This window comes from Harpia harpyja, chromosome 21, assembly GCF_026419915.1.
Source record: "Harpia harpyja isolate bHarHar1 chromosome 21, bHarHar1 primary haplotype, whole genome shotgun sequence".
Taxonomy (NCBI): Eukaryota; Metazoa; Chordata; class Aves; order Accipitriformes; family Accipitridae; genus Harpia; species Harpia harpyja.
In genome coordinates, this window is record NC_068960.1 from 12894258 (window position 1) to 12907303 (window position 13046).

Consider the following 13046-nt stretch of genomic DNA (forward strand, 5'->3'; position numbering starts at 1 on the left):
TCATATCAAAGAGAACGTAAATTAGCATACCACCTACAAATCTCCAATCCATTTTAAAATACAAGAAAGCAGACCTCAAGTTGTATCAAATCATCAGTAGAACAATTATCTCCAAAGTAATATATCCTAAAGATACGTCATTTAAAAAGTATGCCTTCTTGAGACAAGAAGATATAGAACTGCCTATTTCATCAATAGAAGTTTATTAAAATTTTTTTCCCTTCTTTGAACTTTCTTAACAGGTGAGACAGCTAGTACATACAAAATTAAGACACCTTCTGCAAAAAGGATAAAGGCAGCAAAATCCAAAGTATGTGTTGACAGCCATGTATTAATATGAAATATACTTTTTAAATGTCTTTGGCAGTAGCAAGGACAAAACCCAATGCTCTATGCCGCAAACTTTTCTTGACTCTTGAGCTTCCCTCAACAGCATACTAGTCCTTGTATCAACTAGGAATAAATGGCACTGATATCAACCTTTCTGGGCCTCCAGACATTGACTTACCAAGTCCAGAAAACCAACACCACTTCATTTGTAAGACTTTTATACTTGTGTTCTGCCCAAAGAGATCAGTAGTTTATCTTTTCAAGTCTTTTGGACAAGCAGGCAAACAGTATTCAATCAATACCTGATTTTCCCGATTATTAATTTACAGAGCGAGAAAATAAATTTAGATGACAAATTTCTCCCAGAGAAAATAAATATTTCCAAGACTCTCTGCCATTCTAAAAATAGAGAACAATGTATTCTTACAGAAAGACACAAGACACCACAAGAAGTTTTGTGACTAGCAGGACTAACAAAACTTGGTTTCCCACAATTTTGCAGATCGTTTCTGCACTGTGATGCTTTGAGCTCCCTTCCCACTTGTTAGGCATGGCAGCTAGCTTACCAGAGTACACCCTCTCTCTCACCCAGAGCTATAAACATTCATTAGCCAAACCTCTCTTACTGAGAAGTGAACCCCATGGTTTGGGGGCTTCCTGCCAGCACAGGTTTATGCCGAACAAGACTGCTACAGAAACTTCATTACCTTTCAGACCTCAATACTTCAATCACATTTAGCTGACACTGGCTAAAGGGTTGAAAATTTAAGGGCAAGCAAGAGAAAAGAAGTAAGACTAGAGTAAATACAAAACTGATTCCATTCCCTGCCTTAGGTGACTCAAGTACAATAAGTATTGAAGATGAGTGCATCAAAGAGACCTCAGAAAAAGTTTGGAAAAAATCCCTCCCTTCACTTAATAAGGAACACCTCTACATAAAAAATAAGAGATTAGGAAAAGACCTGGGAAGAAGCCTTCTACAAGTCAAAAAGCCAAAATGTTTCTCTGAATGTTCTGACTTTTTTAAAAAGGTTTTATACAAATCTTGCATAAGTTACCTTACACTTGGCACTGAAACAAACCATATAGTAGGAAGAATCTTCCACAATACCAAAAAAACCCCACAACGTGAAATTTACCACACTTATGTCCCCCAGTAAACTCTCTGATACATTTTTAGTCTGATCAAACTGCAACATTGGAAAGTTATAAAACAACCAGAGTTACAACCAGATTACCTTTTATTGATGGCTTCTCATCAGAAAAGTCATAAGGAAAGGGAAGAACATATTAAGTCCTATTCTTTAGGGAAGAAAAGAAAAGTAGCATGCAAGTTGCATAATGCATTTTGCCCTTCCTGCATTCACTTACAATTGCTTCCTAGAATCCTGTAGCTACATTTTTTTTTAATGAAGAATGCATGTACTTAACATCCTTGCATTTTTAATATGCTGTTAGCCACATTAGCAAAATAACAGAAGAGACCTGTAGACAGCATGTGCTCATAAGCATTGAACCATGGTCCGGTCCATCTCAAGAAAGAATGCTGAGAAAAAGTCAACATATATATTCTATTCTGCTAAATATAACAAGGCTATATATTTAAAACATTCTAAAATCAGACTTAAAATTAATTTACATAGTATATGGTTTATCTAAGTTGATTATACAGTTTGAGATACTGCTATTTTATATTTTTTAAATGTCTTTCAACCATATTTTCAATTATGGTTTATCTTGTGCAATGTGTGCTGGTAAAATAAGGCAGTACCAGTAAAAACTTTTACAGGAAGGAGAAAGGAGGTTAAACAAGAAACACGAAATAGGTAGAACTGGCCCACATCCGAATTATGCACGAAAACAGATCTCACAGGAAGTAAGGTAAACCTTAGTGTGATGACTGCTAACAATTTTAAATACATTCTGTTGGCTACACATATTCAACTCTCACCGTGAGATAAGAGTTAGTATTTCTTCTGATGCCACCTAAAATCAGAAATACAGGGAAAAAATATGGAAAGAAAAGTGTATCTTAATTTGCTACACTTTGAGGTGGAGAATCTGTTCATTGGAGGTTGGGCAATCATTACTGCCCTATGATGTTCAGCTGATTATGGCCAACTCATCAGCTATCAGCAGTTAGATCTGCTGGTGATTTTTTTCCACAAATTGGTTTCCAGTAAAAAGTACTATTTGTTCCTGTCATGAAAACTGCCCTTACTCTTTTGCCCTAAACGACTCTGGATATGTTGCATTTATACACAACAACTGCAACCCTTCTCAGCTTTTATTTTTGTTAAGTATTCTTTACTCATTTAGTCTCCTATCATGAGGACACGTTGACACTGCTTCTGGTAATCTCAGTCCATACTCCTTACACCTCATGCCACTTTAATTCATCTTATTAGGAATGTGAATATAGACATGAGGTTCTACTTACTTTGGGTTTTAGAAACTACATGTTAGTTAGAAACTGACAGCTACACTTCAATTTAAATATATCAAGACATGTATCAGTTGCAAGACATGAGCAGTGTTAAGTACAGAGCAGGGGTTTAAAGATAACTGGGGCTCACCAGAACACACAGAGATATCCCCAGAACAACAAGCTTAGAGTATCAGAATGATTACCATGGGAAATTATAACAGAAAGGAGCTAGTAAAAGATAAATTTGGGTCTGGCTGAAGAACAAACACAATTCTAAACTCAGCCAAAAAGTAAATTAAAAAAACTTGCTCATCACTTTTCTCTACTGAGCCCAAAACAAGCAATTCTAAAGTAGGTTCTGAAATAGCTTCCAACATTCAATAGAAGTTTATCATTTCTTTGCAACAGAATACACCACAGTTATAACTTTGCCATGATCCTGATACACCTTATAGTCCAAAGAACAGCCCCTGAAATGGCTAACAATACTCAAAAATCAACTTTCTGCTCTAAGAAGTCCTACCACAGAGCAACAAGAAACTGTCTCACCTTTACTTGTCTGTGCCTCCATATCTACAGCTGACTTTAGCCCCACTGCTGTGTTTCAGTAGAAAATACCATGCAATATATGCAGTAGTTGTTCATGCCCATAACGTGCAAGCAGGTCACTTGATAGCTCTCCTCATTGGAAATAGGGCATGGAGCTCTTCTGCTGAAGATTACTCCCTGCTCTTTCTGCAAATAACCAACCTTCACCAGTAGACTTTCTGACAGTACAGGTTACTAAAAAACTAAAGTTTCTCCCATGGAAGTTTTTTCCTCATCCACCAGAAGTGCCACCACACTGCTCTCCCTGTAACAAAGCTCCACCTCTAGCAGTTTCGCTAAGCGTCTATCCTAGAAAGCCAATACCCCTCCTATTTACTACCTGTTCGGGTATGACAGAACTCCCAGTTTAAAGACCATGCCTCATGGCATGTAAGACCTGTAAGAAGCAGCAACCTAAATAGTACTACAAACATAAGAGAATAGATGAACAGAAGTTCATAGGAAACCCCTAATATTCCTAACATTAGTGCAAACACACAAACATATGCTACAGGTATTTTGCAACTCTGTACAGTAACTATAACAGGAAAAGAAAATCCCACTTCTGCAACAACTGCTGCCCCACCATCTCGCCACAAATTTCCTAGTAACAAAGCTGCTTCTGCACAAGCAACACACATGACAGCCAGCGTGCAGCTAGCAGAAGGTCAGACATTTGCTAACGCAAGTAAGAGGTTGCTTTATCTTAAAGCATTCAGTCAGCTCTACCATTCCACTGTTATTTTTTTCTAAAAAAGATTAGATTCTACGTATCAAGGTCAACAGTATAAAATAACAGAACACAAAAGCTACCAGCTAAGATCAGCCCACACAGCTTCCATCCACTGCACAGTAGGAAGAAACTTGGAAAAGTTGACTTGTATCATAGAAGAGTTGAAGCATATCTCCCCCTTGAAACTCTCAGAGCTATAGCCACTGCTTGGAAAGAATGTGCAGAAGAACCAATCTACTGCTTGTTATAAATCAAACATTCAGTCAGTAACTCTTTGCTGACCAGTCAGACATTAGGGGACATATTCAATCTTTAGACAGAACTACAGTCAGAAGCCTCTGAACCAAAGTAAGGTCATACCCCCTTCTTATTACCATCCTCAAATAGGCCTTTAAAAAGTAACAAGCAAGCATTTCACAAACTGTGAAACCCACAACAAAAGGGAAAAAATCATATACATGACACACTTAGAAAAACACTAACAGCAGCATCTAGCAACATCTAAACAGTATTGAATCTGAAGGTACAAGGGCAATGACAAAGTGATAGCACTCCATCTATTTGTGGCTGGTCTATATTCTCTGATGCACGCTTTCAGAGATGATCAGTTTTACTGCTAAAACATTGGGAATATTCAGACAAAAATATTTTTTTCCTTCTGTATCCAAAGGATTTACCATAAGGCCAAGTATTTCTTCTAAGTCTCTCATTTCTACTACAAGTTGCGTAAGGAAATAATTTCACAGGAAAGTTGAGATGACTCATTTCTATTTCACTACCAAAGAGCTGATAACAAAAACTGAACACAGAAGACTGAATTACAAAAGTGTCCCATCAAAATGATGGAAGCCTTTGCAGTGCCTGACCCCTGCAGAAGCAACTAAGTATTCTAATTTGTGTCCTACACATTCTTATATCGCTACCTGAAATACATATGCACGCACAAAAATATTTCAGCTTTGACAAGAATATAATACTGTAAGTTGCACAGAACATTTTTCTGCTATCATACCCAACAACAAAAGCTGAAATCTGCTATTGGTGCTCTTCTCTCCTAAACACAATCACCTTAGCTTACCAGTTTCCAGGTACCTGATTTTGTTTTTCAAATATTTTCTTTGCCTCTAAAAAAAAATATTACTTACTGAGTTTTTCTGTATATCTTGCTCAATTTTAGAAGAAAACACCGAGAGGTCACCATTAAGTATAACCTCAGCCAATGAGTTCACCAAAGGGGCATAATGTATAATTAGAAAAACCTATTAAAAGAAGGGTGGAAAGAAATATCAGACATATATTACAGAACACATACAGTTTCACAATTTCAGTCACTGAACATACTTCTTTGACCTTGTTAAACCGGTATCTTAAGTTTACATATACAGTAAAGTACAATTGGTAACACTGATAGTTCATGAAGTCTACCTCAAAACACAGGAGACCATAATCCTCTCTACAGGTATTTGAACTTTACATTTTAAGCTACCTAGTTTTAATAATTCTTCATACTCCTCCCCCCTTCTGAGAAATGTCAATTCTCTCTCCTCATCAGCTTTGAGATGAAAGTTGTGTGATATTCTAGCAAGGAACCCAAATTAAAACTGCTCCAGAAAATTGTTTTTTTAAGAAACTACAGAAACTGATTATTGTACACAGCATCCACTGACCTTGTATGCCAATGACTGGGAGGACTCCAGTAAGTTCTGTGTTATGCACACAATTACTTTGCAGTGATTCACGAGTAAATGTCATGCAATAGGCCGAACTGGATCAGAAACAGCTTTTCTGGCTATGAAATCACAATGAATTATGGTCTAACTACAAAGTGGCTACATAACACAGGAATAAAGGCCATACTGCCTACAACATTAAAGCACTTATCCAGAAGTGCATTGGTGCTTTAGCAGAGTTCTCTGTTTACACTAGCCACTCTATTTTGATGCAAGGCTTACAAGGTTGGGCCAGCAAACAACTGGCTTCTGGACAGAACTGGCTCAGGTCCAGCCACAATAGCCTTATGTCAGCTTATATCCATTCTCTTTGCAGGAATATCAAAACTGGATCCCTAAACAGTGGTTCTAGATGAAAAATCCCCAAATAATTTCTAAATCAGTAAACCTATTCATTGTTTTGATAATATTTAGCTAAACATGATCTCCACAGGTTTTCTGATTAAAGTCAGAACCATTCCAGAGCTTCAAAAGTGAAGCGATTATTAGCATGTGGCCGTGACCTATGTAGAACTTCGGAAAGTTGCAACACACTTCAAAAATACTTTGGACAACCTCAAGCTTCTTCCAATTCAGAAGGTGTAGCTTGACTATACACAGGCACGTTTTGGCAGAAGTACATTACATGTTCACTTTGTGAACAGTGGATGAAAATCTACAACAGTGGATTTTCATCAGCTAGTACGAGTCTCTCAGGCACTTGTCTCTAATATATGAGTAATGCCTAAAGCATATGCTTGGTGTCAATAACAGAAATAGTTAAGAAGGTTTTTCAGATACTCGGTGTACACTTTCAGATCCCACTCCATCAAAGACAGACTCTAGGTTAAAAAGAGGTGGAAAAAGATGCATTTCTGCCAGTTACAGAAAAAATAGCTTGATTTTCTGCATCACAACCCATTCTGATACACAAAATTTGGTCCCAATTCTTTATGGTTATGAAAAAAGTTCCATTTTCTTTATTAAAAACAATAAAGAACAAGATGCAAATCCTGAACTGATACCTAGCCAAGACTTGCGCTGAAATCAAAGAGGTTGAAAGAGGTCAACATATACAACCCTATGATGCAGATCCCTCTAGTTACAAGAAGCTGTTGCTCCCAAGGTTTTATCTGTGGTAAATAACTCCCACAACATCACAATTTTTTAGGCTTAAATTAAGAAGCATCAAATTATCTTATCCTGGAAAATCACATTTTTCAGAAAAGTTCTTAAAAAGAGGAGATGAAATTATGGGCCAGACCATAATAAAATGACTAATGCAAAATCGTAAGTTCAAAGAAAAAAAGAAGTATACATTCTATGAATACAAGTCAAAACTGTTTTCAGAGAACGTTAATTTAAGAAAACTAGTCTCACAGAAATGCACCAAAGACTACAGGGAAAAAAGATTTTTTTTCTCTACAATAAAAAAAAAAATCCACTGTAAAACTCTCTTCATTTGAAAATAAGTTCCAGAAAGAAAAGGAGGTGGGATTGGTAAGAAAAAGCAGTAACAAACACTTAATTATAGATTTAAGGTATAGGCATAATGAAATTCAAATTGTGTGAAAGTTTGAGGTTTTGGTGGCCATGAGTTTTTGGGGATTTGGGGGTTTGGTTGTTTGGGTTTTTTTAAAACAATCAAAAAACCCGTGAGATCATTGCTCCCTCCATTTTTCAAAAGAGGAAAATTCAAACATGGATTCTTCCATAGCTTAGACAGATAAAAAGTGCAATACAGCATCTATCTAAACTTCACCTGCAATTTTAATAGATTCTGTCCTAGCATGTTGCATGGCTCTATTACACACCACTTGTCTGGTGGTGTACATAAACTATAATCACTGAATGCTCTAAAGGCTACCCTGTGCTATGGGATCCTCAGAAGAATAATATTAACTCAGGTAAGAAGCTATTTGTCTGTCCATAAAAAGATCTTGCTTTTTTTTATTAAATGGAAACTGATCTGTTTAAAACTTCATTTGCCAAGTTGTCTTTAATGGCTTTGCCAAAATAGGTGAAAATACAGTAATTTATAAATTATAACACTACTGCAAAATAAGTTCTGAAATAGGACAAAATACTTAAAATACTTACTTGAGAAAGAAGATAGAGAGAAACTTGGAGACTTATTTTTGGCCGCTCTCCACCCTACGGAAAAAACGTTACGAAAAATGCTGATTTATTTATACAAAGTTAAAGCATTTACGCTGTTTAATATTTAATTTAAAACAAAACTTTTAATACTGTATTGTTCCACATTCTGCTACAAAATGTTCAGAAAGCATCATGCTCCTTAACATTCACTTCTTGTAATCTATTTCAAATTAAGACTCTCCAAATAAGCGTGTCCCTTACTCTACATGCTTAAAATATCACTATTGATTACTGTCTTCCATAGCCACTTTGATAACTTAAATTTAACAGATGAGTATCTGAGAAGTATGTTGGTTTTCACTATGCTACTATTCCTTCAAAAAGCACTTCTCGGTGAACATCCATTAAAGTCTCCTCTTAAAAATTAGCTATTTGGAGACAATGAAATATTACCCACATAATAAAAACATGTGCCTTGACAGACACTCCTCTAAATCAAGTAAATCACATTAGGCAAAAATATTTGAAGTATAACTTGAGCACAACAGTGCTAAATTTATATACCAGTGTTAATCAAGATGTTCCTAAGATAAATTAGGGATACTTTAAAAACCGTCACCAAATAAATTCATCAGTTATCTCAAGAGGCAAGAACAGCCCAGTTTTACAATCGCAAATATCTCTGACCTCATGACAATAGACACATCTGCCTGAAAACAGGAGGACAAGCAGGTTTTTGTACATGTGTGAATGGAAAGAGTTAGAATAGCTGAAATGAAAGTAAAAGTCAGGAAGTCTGCTTCACCCTATTTCAATGGCCTTATCAATGGCAAGACAAGAAGCTGATTGTTATTCAATCTTCAGCGCACATGCAATATACTGAATTCATTATCTTGCAAGAAACTTGACTTCTGGTTAATGAAAGTATGCTGAAATTCACAAAGCATTGTGTACCTTAAGAACAAACACCCCTACAGAAGATTAAGAAGAGGGAAGGGAGGGGGAAAACAAAAAAGAAGAAAAAAAACAGAAATAAACTGAACAGTGCATTTTTTTTTTTTTTAAAGACAAGTGAATACAGGAACCTGTACAGGTTTTAAAAGAACAGTTTCTATTTCATTAAAAATTATTTTCCACTAAATTTAAAGGCTATGCTTTAAAAATAGATTCAACTGTACCACATTCAAACACAGCTTATCTGCAAATAGAAGAATTAAGTATCAAAACAAAAACTGTATTTTCTACCTGGAATGGATTTTTACACCACGGAAAATTTGCACATATACTGGGAAAAGGTATTACAATCTGCTTTTGCCAGGAGACAAGTTACCATATCAGAAAAGGAAATCACACATCTCCCAGTGTCAGAGACATTTAAACCCTGTTCCAAATTTGCAGCTCTTCTCGTCTCCACTATTGTTAGCATTTAACAACCATGTCATCCAAAACAGTATCTGTTTGGTGAATAACATTTCATCTATTTTGCCCTTAAATTCAACCTCAGTGTACTTCCCCTACAGTCACCTTATTTAAGCTGTTTCATGTAAAACACACAAACATAAGGTATCAACAGTATTAACCCTACTACAGAATACACCTGCTGAACAAATCATTACACATACTGAAAGCAAGTAATATCTTTAAAACTTAATTGTTTGCAAGTATTAGCTTACCTTATCTTGATTTACTAATGAATACACGTAGAGGGGAAGAAAGAGCCTATTAAGTAGGTGGTCTGTCAGCACATCATTTAAAAATTCACAGTTAATGATAAGGATATCATTAAGGTAATGTAAATGATCAAGATGTTCTGCTACCAGGTCACTCAGTTTGCCCCTATTTCTGTGCCTGAAAAAGAGAGCTGAAAGTAAGTCTCAGATATAATCAATTGTCAAAGTCTTAAAAACTTAAGGAAAGAATTAACGTGCATCCCTTCCACAGATCACCTTGCACATATCATCTGCCTAAAGAAGATGTTTTCAGTAAAGTCAACTAATGCAGCTAGCAAACAGTATTCAGGCTTATATGTGCTTTAGGTTGCACATATCAAGCTTTTCCCCAAGTTTTCAGAAGCAATGTTTTTACAAAACTTCGCTTTCTGCTGCCACAGTCTTTTCACAAGCCAGCCATAAAAAAACATTAAGATTTGTTTCCAAAAATAAAAGAAGAAATCTATGCTGTATTTAACATCTACCTCCTCACTTTAAGCAAGCCAGAAATAGCTGCCCATTCTAAGGTGGGGGTGGGAAGGCAAACCAAGAATAACCTGAATCAACAGAATATTCCTGTAGTTGATAGTGGAATATCACACAGGAATTTCAGGTCTGACAGTTCACATATTAAATAAAGTTCACCTTTCCAGTTTAAATTTTTTTCCTAGAATCTTTTCAGAAAGCCGTTCTACTGAGATGATACACAGAAAAGGGAACATTAAAATGACAAAGTTAGTAAGATTCAGAAGCACAAAATACCTTTTGTGTCTTCTGGATATCTACTAAATTTAGCAGAATTAAAACAAAGATGAAGAAAAAGCATGTTGCCAAACACTAATGTACTGGTACGGATATTAGCACAGATAGGGCACACAGCACTAACCACTATTAATTCAAAGAATCACCAAAAAAACTTTGCAAGATTGAAAAGCCTGAACTGTCTGCAAGGGAATATATTCAGAAACTAACTTAACTGGACTACTACAGACAAAATAAGGAGAGTATCAACATCTGGGAAAAGCATTTCCATTCAATACCCAGGATTTGTAAAAGCTTACTCTTCATCAGTCTGCACACAGTTATCCAGTTCTATCACGTGGCTTCCAATAAACCAAACAAGGTTGGAGAAATAAGGGACAGCAGTTTTATCTCTAATGTAATGCAGCATAGGTTGGTTGTCCACTGAAGAGAAATTGTTAAAAAGAAAAATCAGTTGCCAGGGTTTTTTTATTAATTTTTAAGAAATACAACAAAGTATCTTCTGAGTTTTGATTACATGCTAGCTTTTCATATGAGTATATACCTGATATGATCTTATGCATGAAATGGACATCTACAAAAGCATCATATCAATTCTTAGTTGGCCTGAATGAGCCTAATATTGATATATTTACATAGGTCTGAAGATAAACAAATCTAATGGAATTCAGAAAGGTTTTTTTAGCACATTATTAAAAAAAGAGAAAAAAGCGTAAGAATAAAGCAGTAATGCTGAAAGTCAAGCTAGTTAGACTTACATGACACTGCATTAAGGAACACAGGAATCATCAGTGAAGGAAGGGCAAAAGAAACAGACAACAGTTAACAGGATTAGGAACTGGGATAGCGACATCCTCCAAAAGGGTTTAAAAAGCTAAAGAACAAGGCATCTAAACTAAAAGCTACAGGGTAGGTGTTAGATCAGACTATATGCAAATGGATAGCAGAAAATTATGAAACCTGAACATCCAAGCTGTGTTTATTCAACTCTAACCTTTATATCACTACAACATTCAATGAAAATTCTAGACAAGTACACTTTTTACCACAAAAATATTTAGTTACATAAATATATAACAAATAGGATATGAAGCCTGCACTTTGCTCTTTTTGTGAGCTCATATTTGAGTTTACAGCACCTTGAAGTAGAAAACAAGTGCCAAGTGCCCATTTCTCAGCATACAAAAGAAAGACATTTTGTCCCTTGCAGTCAACACTATAAAGAACCTATCTGCTATGCAGGCTATCCAATTACTTGCAAAGCCATTTTTTCATTTTTTTAAAAAATATCTTATATTCTTCTATGATGAAGACTGTCATCAAATCACTACTTCTCTTAATTGATAGAAAGTTGTGTAAATTCAAAATGTAATTTGATTTAAAATGGATTAAAGAATAAGAAGCCCTGCATGAACATCTTCCATAACACATACTACGTTACAGCATGCTGATTTCAGAGGTAGAATTCCTGAATACACACCAATTTTTCTACAGAGACCACTCTGATAGTTTCAATCTATTACAGATTTTATAGACCCCAAGAAAAATTTAGGAGGAAGTGACTGTTGGACATTCTCAAAGTAGCATTAACTTCAAAGTTCAACCAGATTGCTAAAGGCCTTGTTGAGTTTTGAAGATCTCCAACAATACAGATTCCTCAGTTTCTCTGGAAAACCTCTTGCAGTGCTTAACTATTCTCACAGTGAAGTTTAGGGGTTTTTTCCTTATGTCCTACTGTAATGTCCAGTACAGGAATTTGTGACTGCAGCCTCCTGGCCTTCACTGGGCACCTCCAGGAATGGTCTAGCTCTTCTTTAGACTGGAGTGACTGCAGCATCTAGGAGCTCTACAATCATATTCTAATGCACTTCAAATCCAAAAGGAAGTGATGTAGCCAACAAGATTACTGCTTCATACATTATAAAGCTCAAGTTCATAAGCAAAAAATACTTTATATTCTTTCTTAAAGCACTTTGGTTTTGGGGTTGGTTTTTTGGTTGGTTGGTTGGTTTTTAAATACAGTCACACTCCGATCTCTGTTGGAAGGGAAGCTAAAGTTCCTTGTGTATGCTTGATATTTTTGGTTTTTTTAAACCAGTTTCATCTGTGAGGAAACAGTACTATTTACAAGTAGGTACTGTAGGTTTGGGGTTCTGTTTCATAAAAACAAAAATGTGTATCTGAAGCATGCCAACATGCTAAGCTTTTCAATCTCATAAAACACACAGAAAACCCTTAAATGTAAATAATTGAAAATTAAACTACAATGAAACAAGCATTTCGTAAACATGCTTTCTTCAATATATAAAAAGCATACCTTTGTAGACATTTAAAGTTATAGTCCTAACAGCAATCCTGACCATGCTTTCTGGGTGGTTAAAAAATTTAATAGCTTCAGTGTACAAAGCGAAATCATTAGTGTGCTGTAACAAGAGGAAAGAAAGCATTTATGAATTAACCAAAACATGTACAGAATATTTGTTGGGATTCTGTATGAAAAATGTTTTCCATGTATTACTCTGATATTTTTACCTTCTACTTAAGTAATCGAAATGATTTTACAATGCACAGTCAGCTGCATTTGTAGCTCTGCATTAAAATAAACCGCTTTAAGCACCAGAGCTTTCCATGTTAATGCTGCACATATTCAGTGCTTTAATGCCCTCTTCTGGCAAAAAGTGGAATGG

General features: G+C 35.7%; 1 protein-coding gene across 6 annotated transcripts in view; it reads right to left on the reverse strand.

Annotated features, from left to right (window-relative positions):
• CLEC16A (C-type lectin domain containing 16A) overlaps nucleotides 1-13046 on the reverse strand; it is a 93310-nt gene that overhangs the window by 68827 nt on the left and 11437 nt on the right. For all 6 annotated transcript variants that reach the window (XR_008232820.1, XR_008232819.1, XM_052772791.1 and 3 more), the window contains exons 5-9: nucleotides 12677-12782; nucleotides 10659-10782; nucleotides 9562-9736; nucleotides 7889-7942; nucleotides 5225-5338 (exon numbers count right to left, since the gene is read on the reverse strand). Coding sequence is in view for 4 of the 6 variants with exons in the window: in XM_052772791.1 (XP_052628751.1) it covers nucleotides 5225-5338; nucleotides 7889-7942; nucleotides 9562-9736; nucleotides 10659-10782; nucleotides 12677-12782 (573 nt within the window). In the remaining 2 variants the exon portion in view is untranslated. The remainder of the gene's footprint in view (nucleotides 1-5224; nucleotides 5339-7888; nucleotides 7943-9561; nucleotides 9737-10658; nucleotides 10783-12676; nucleotides 12783-13046) is intronic.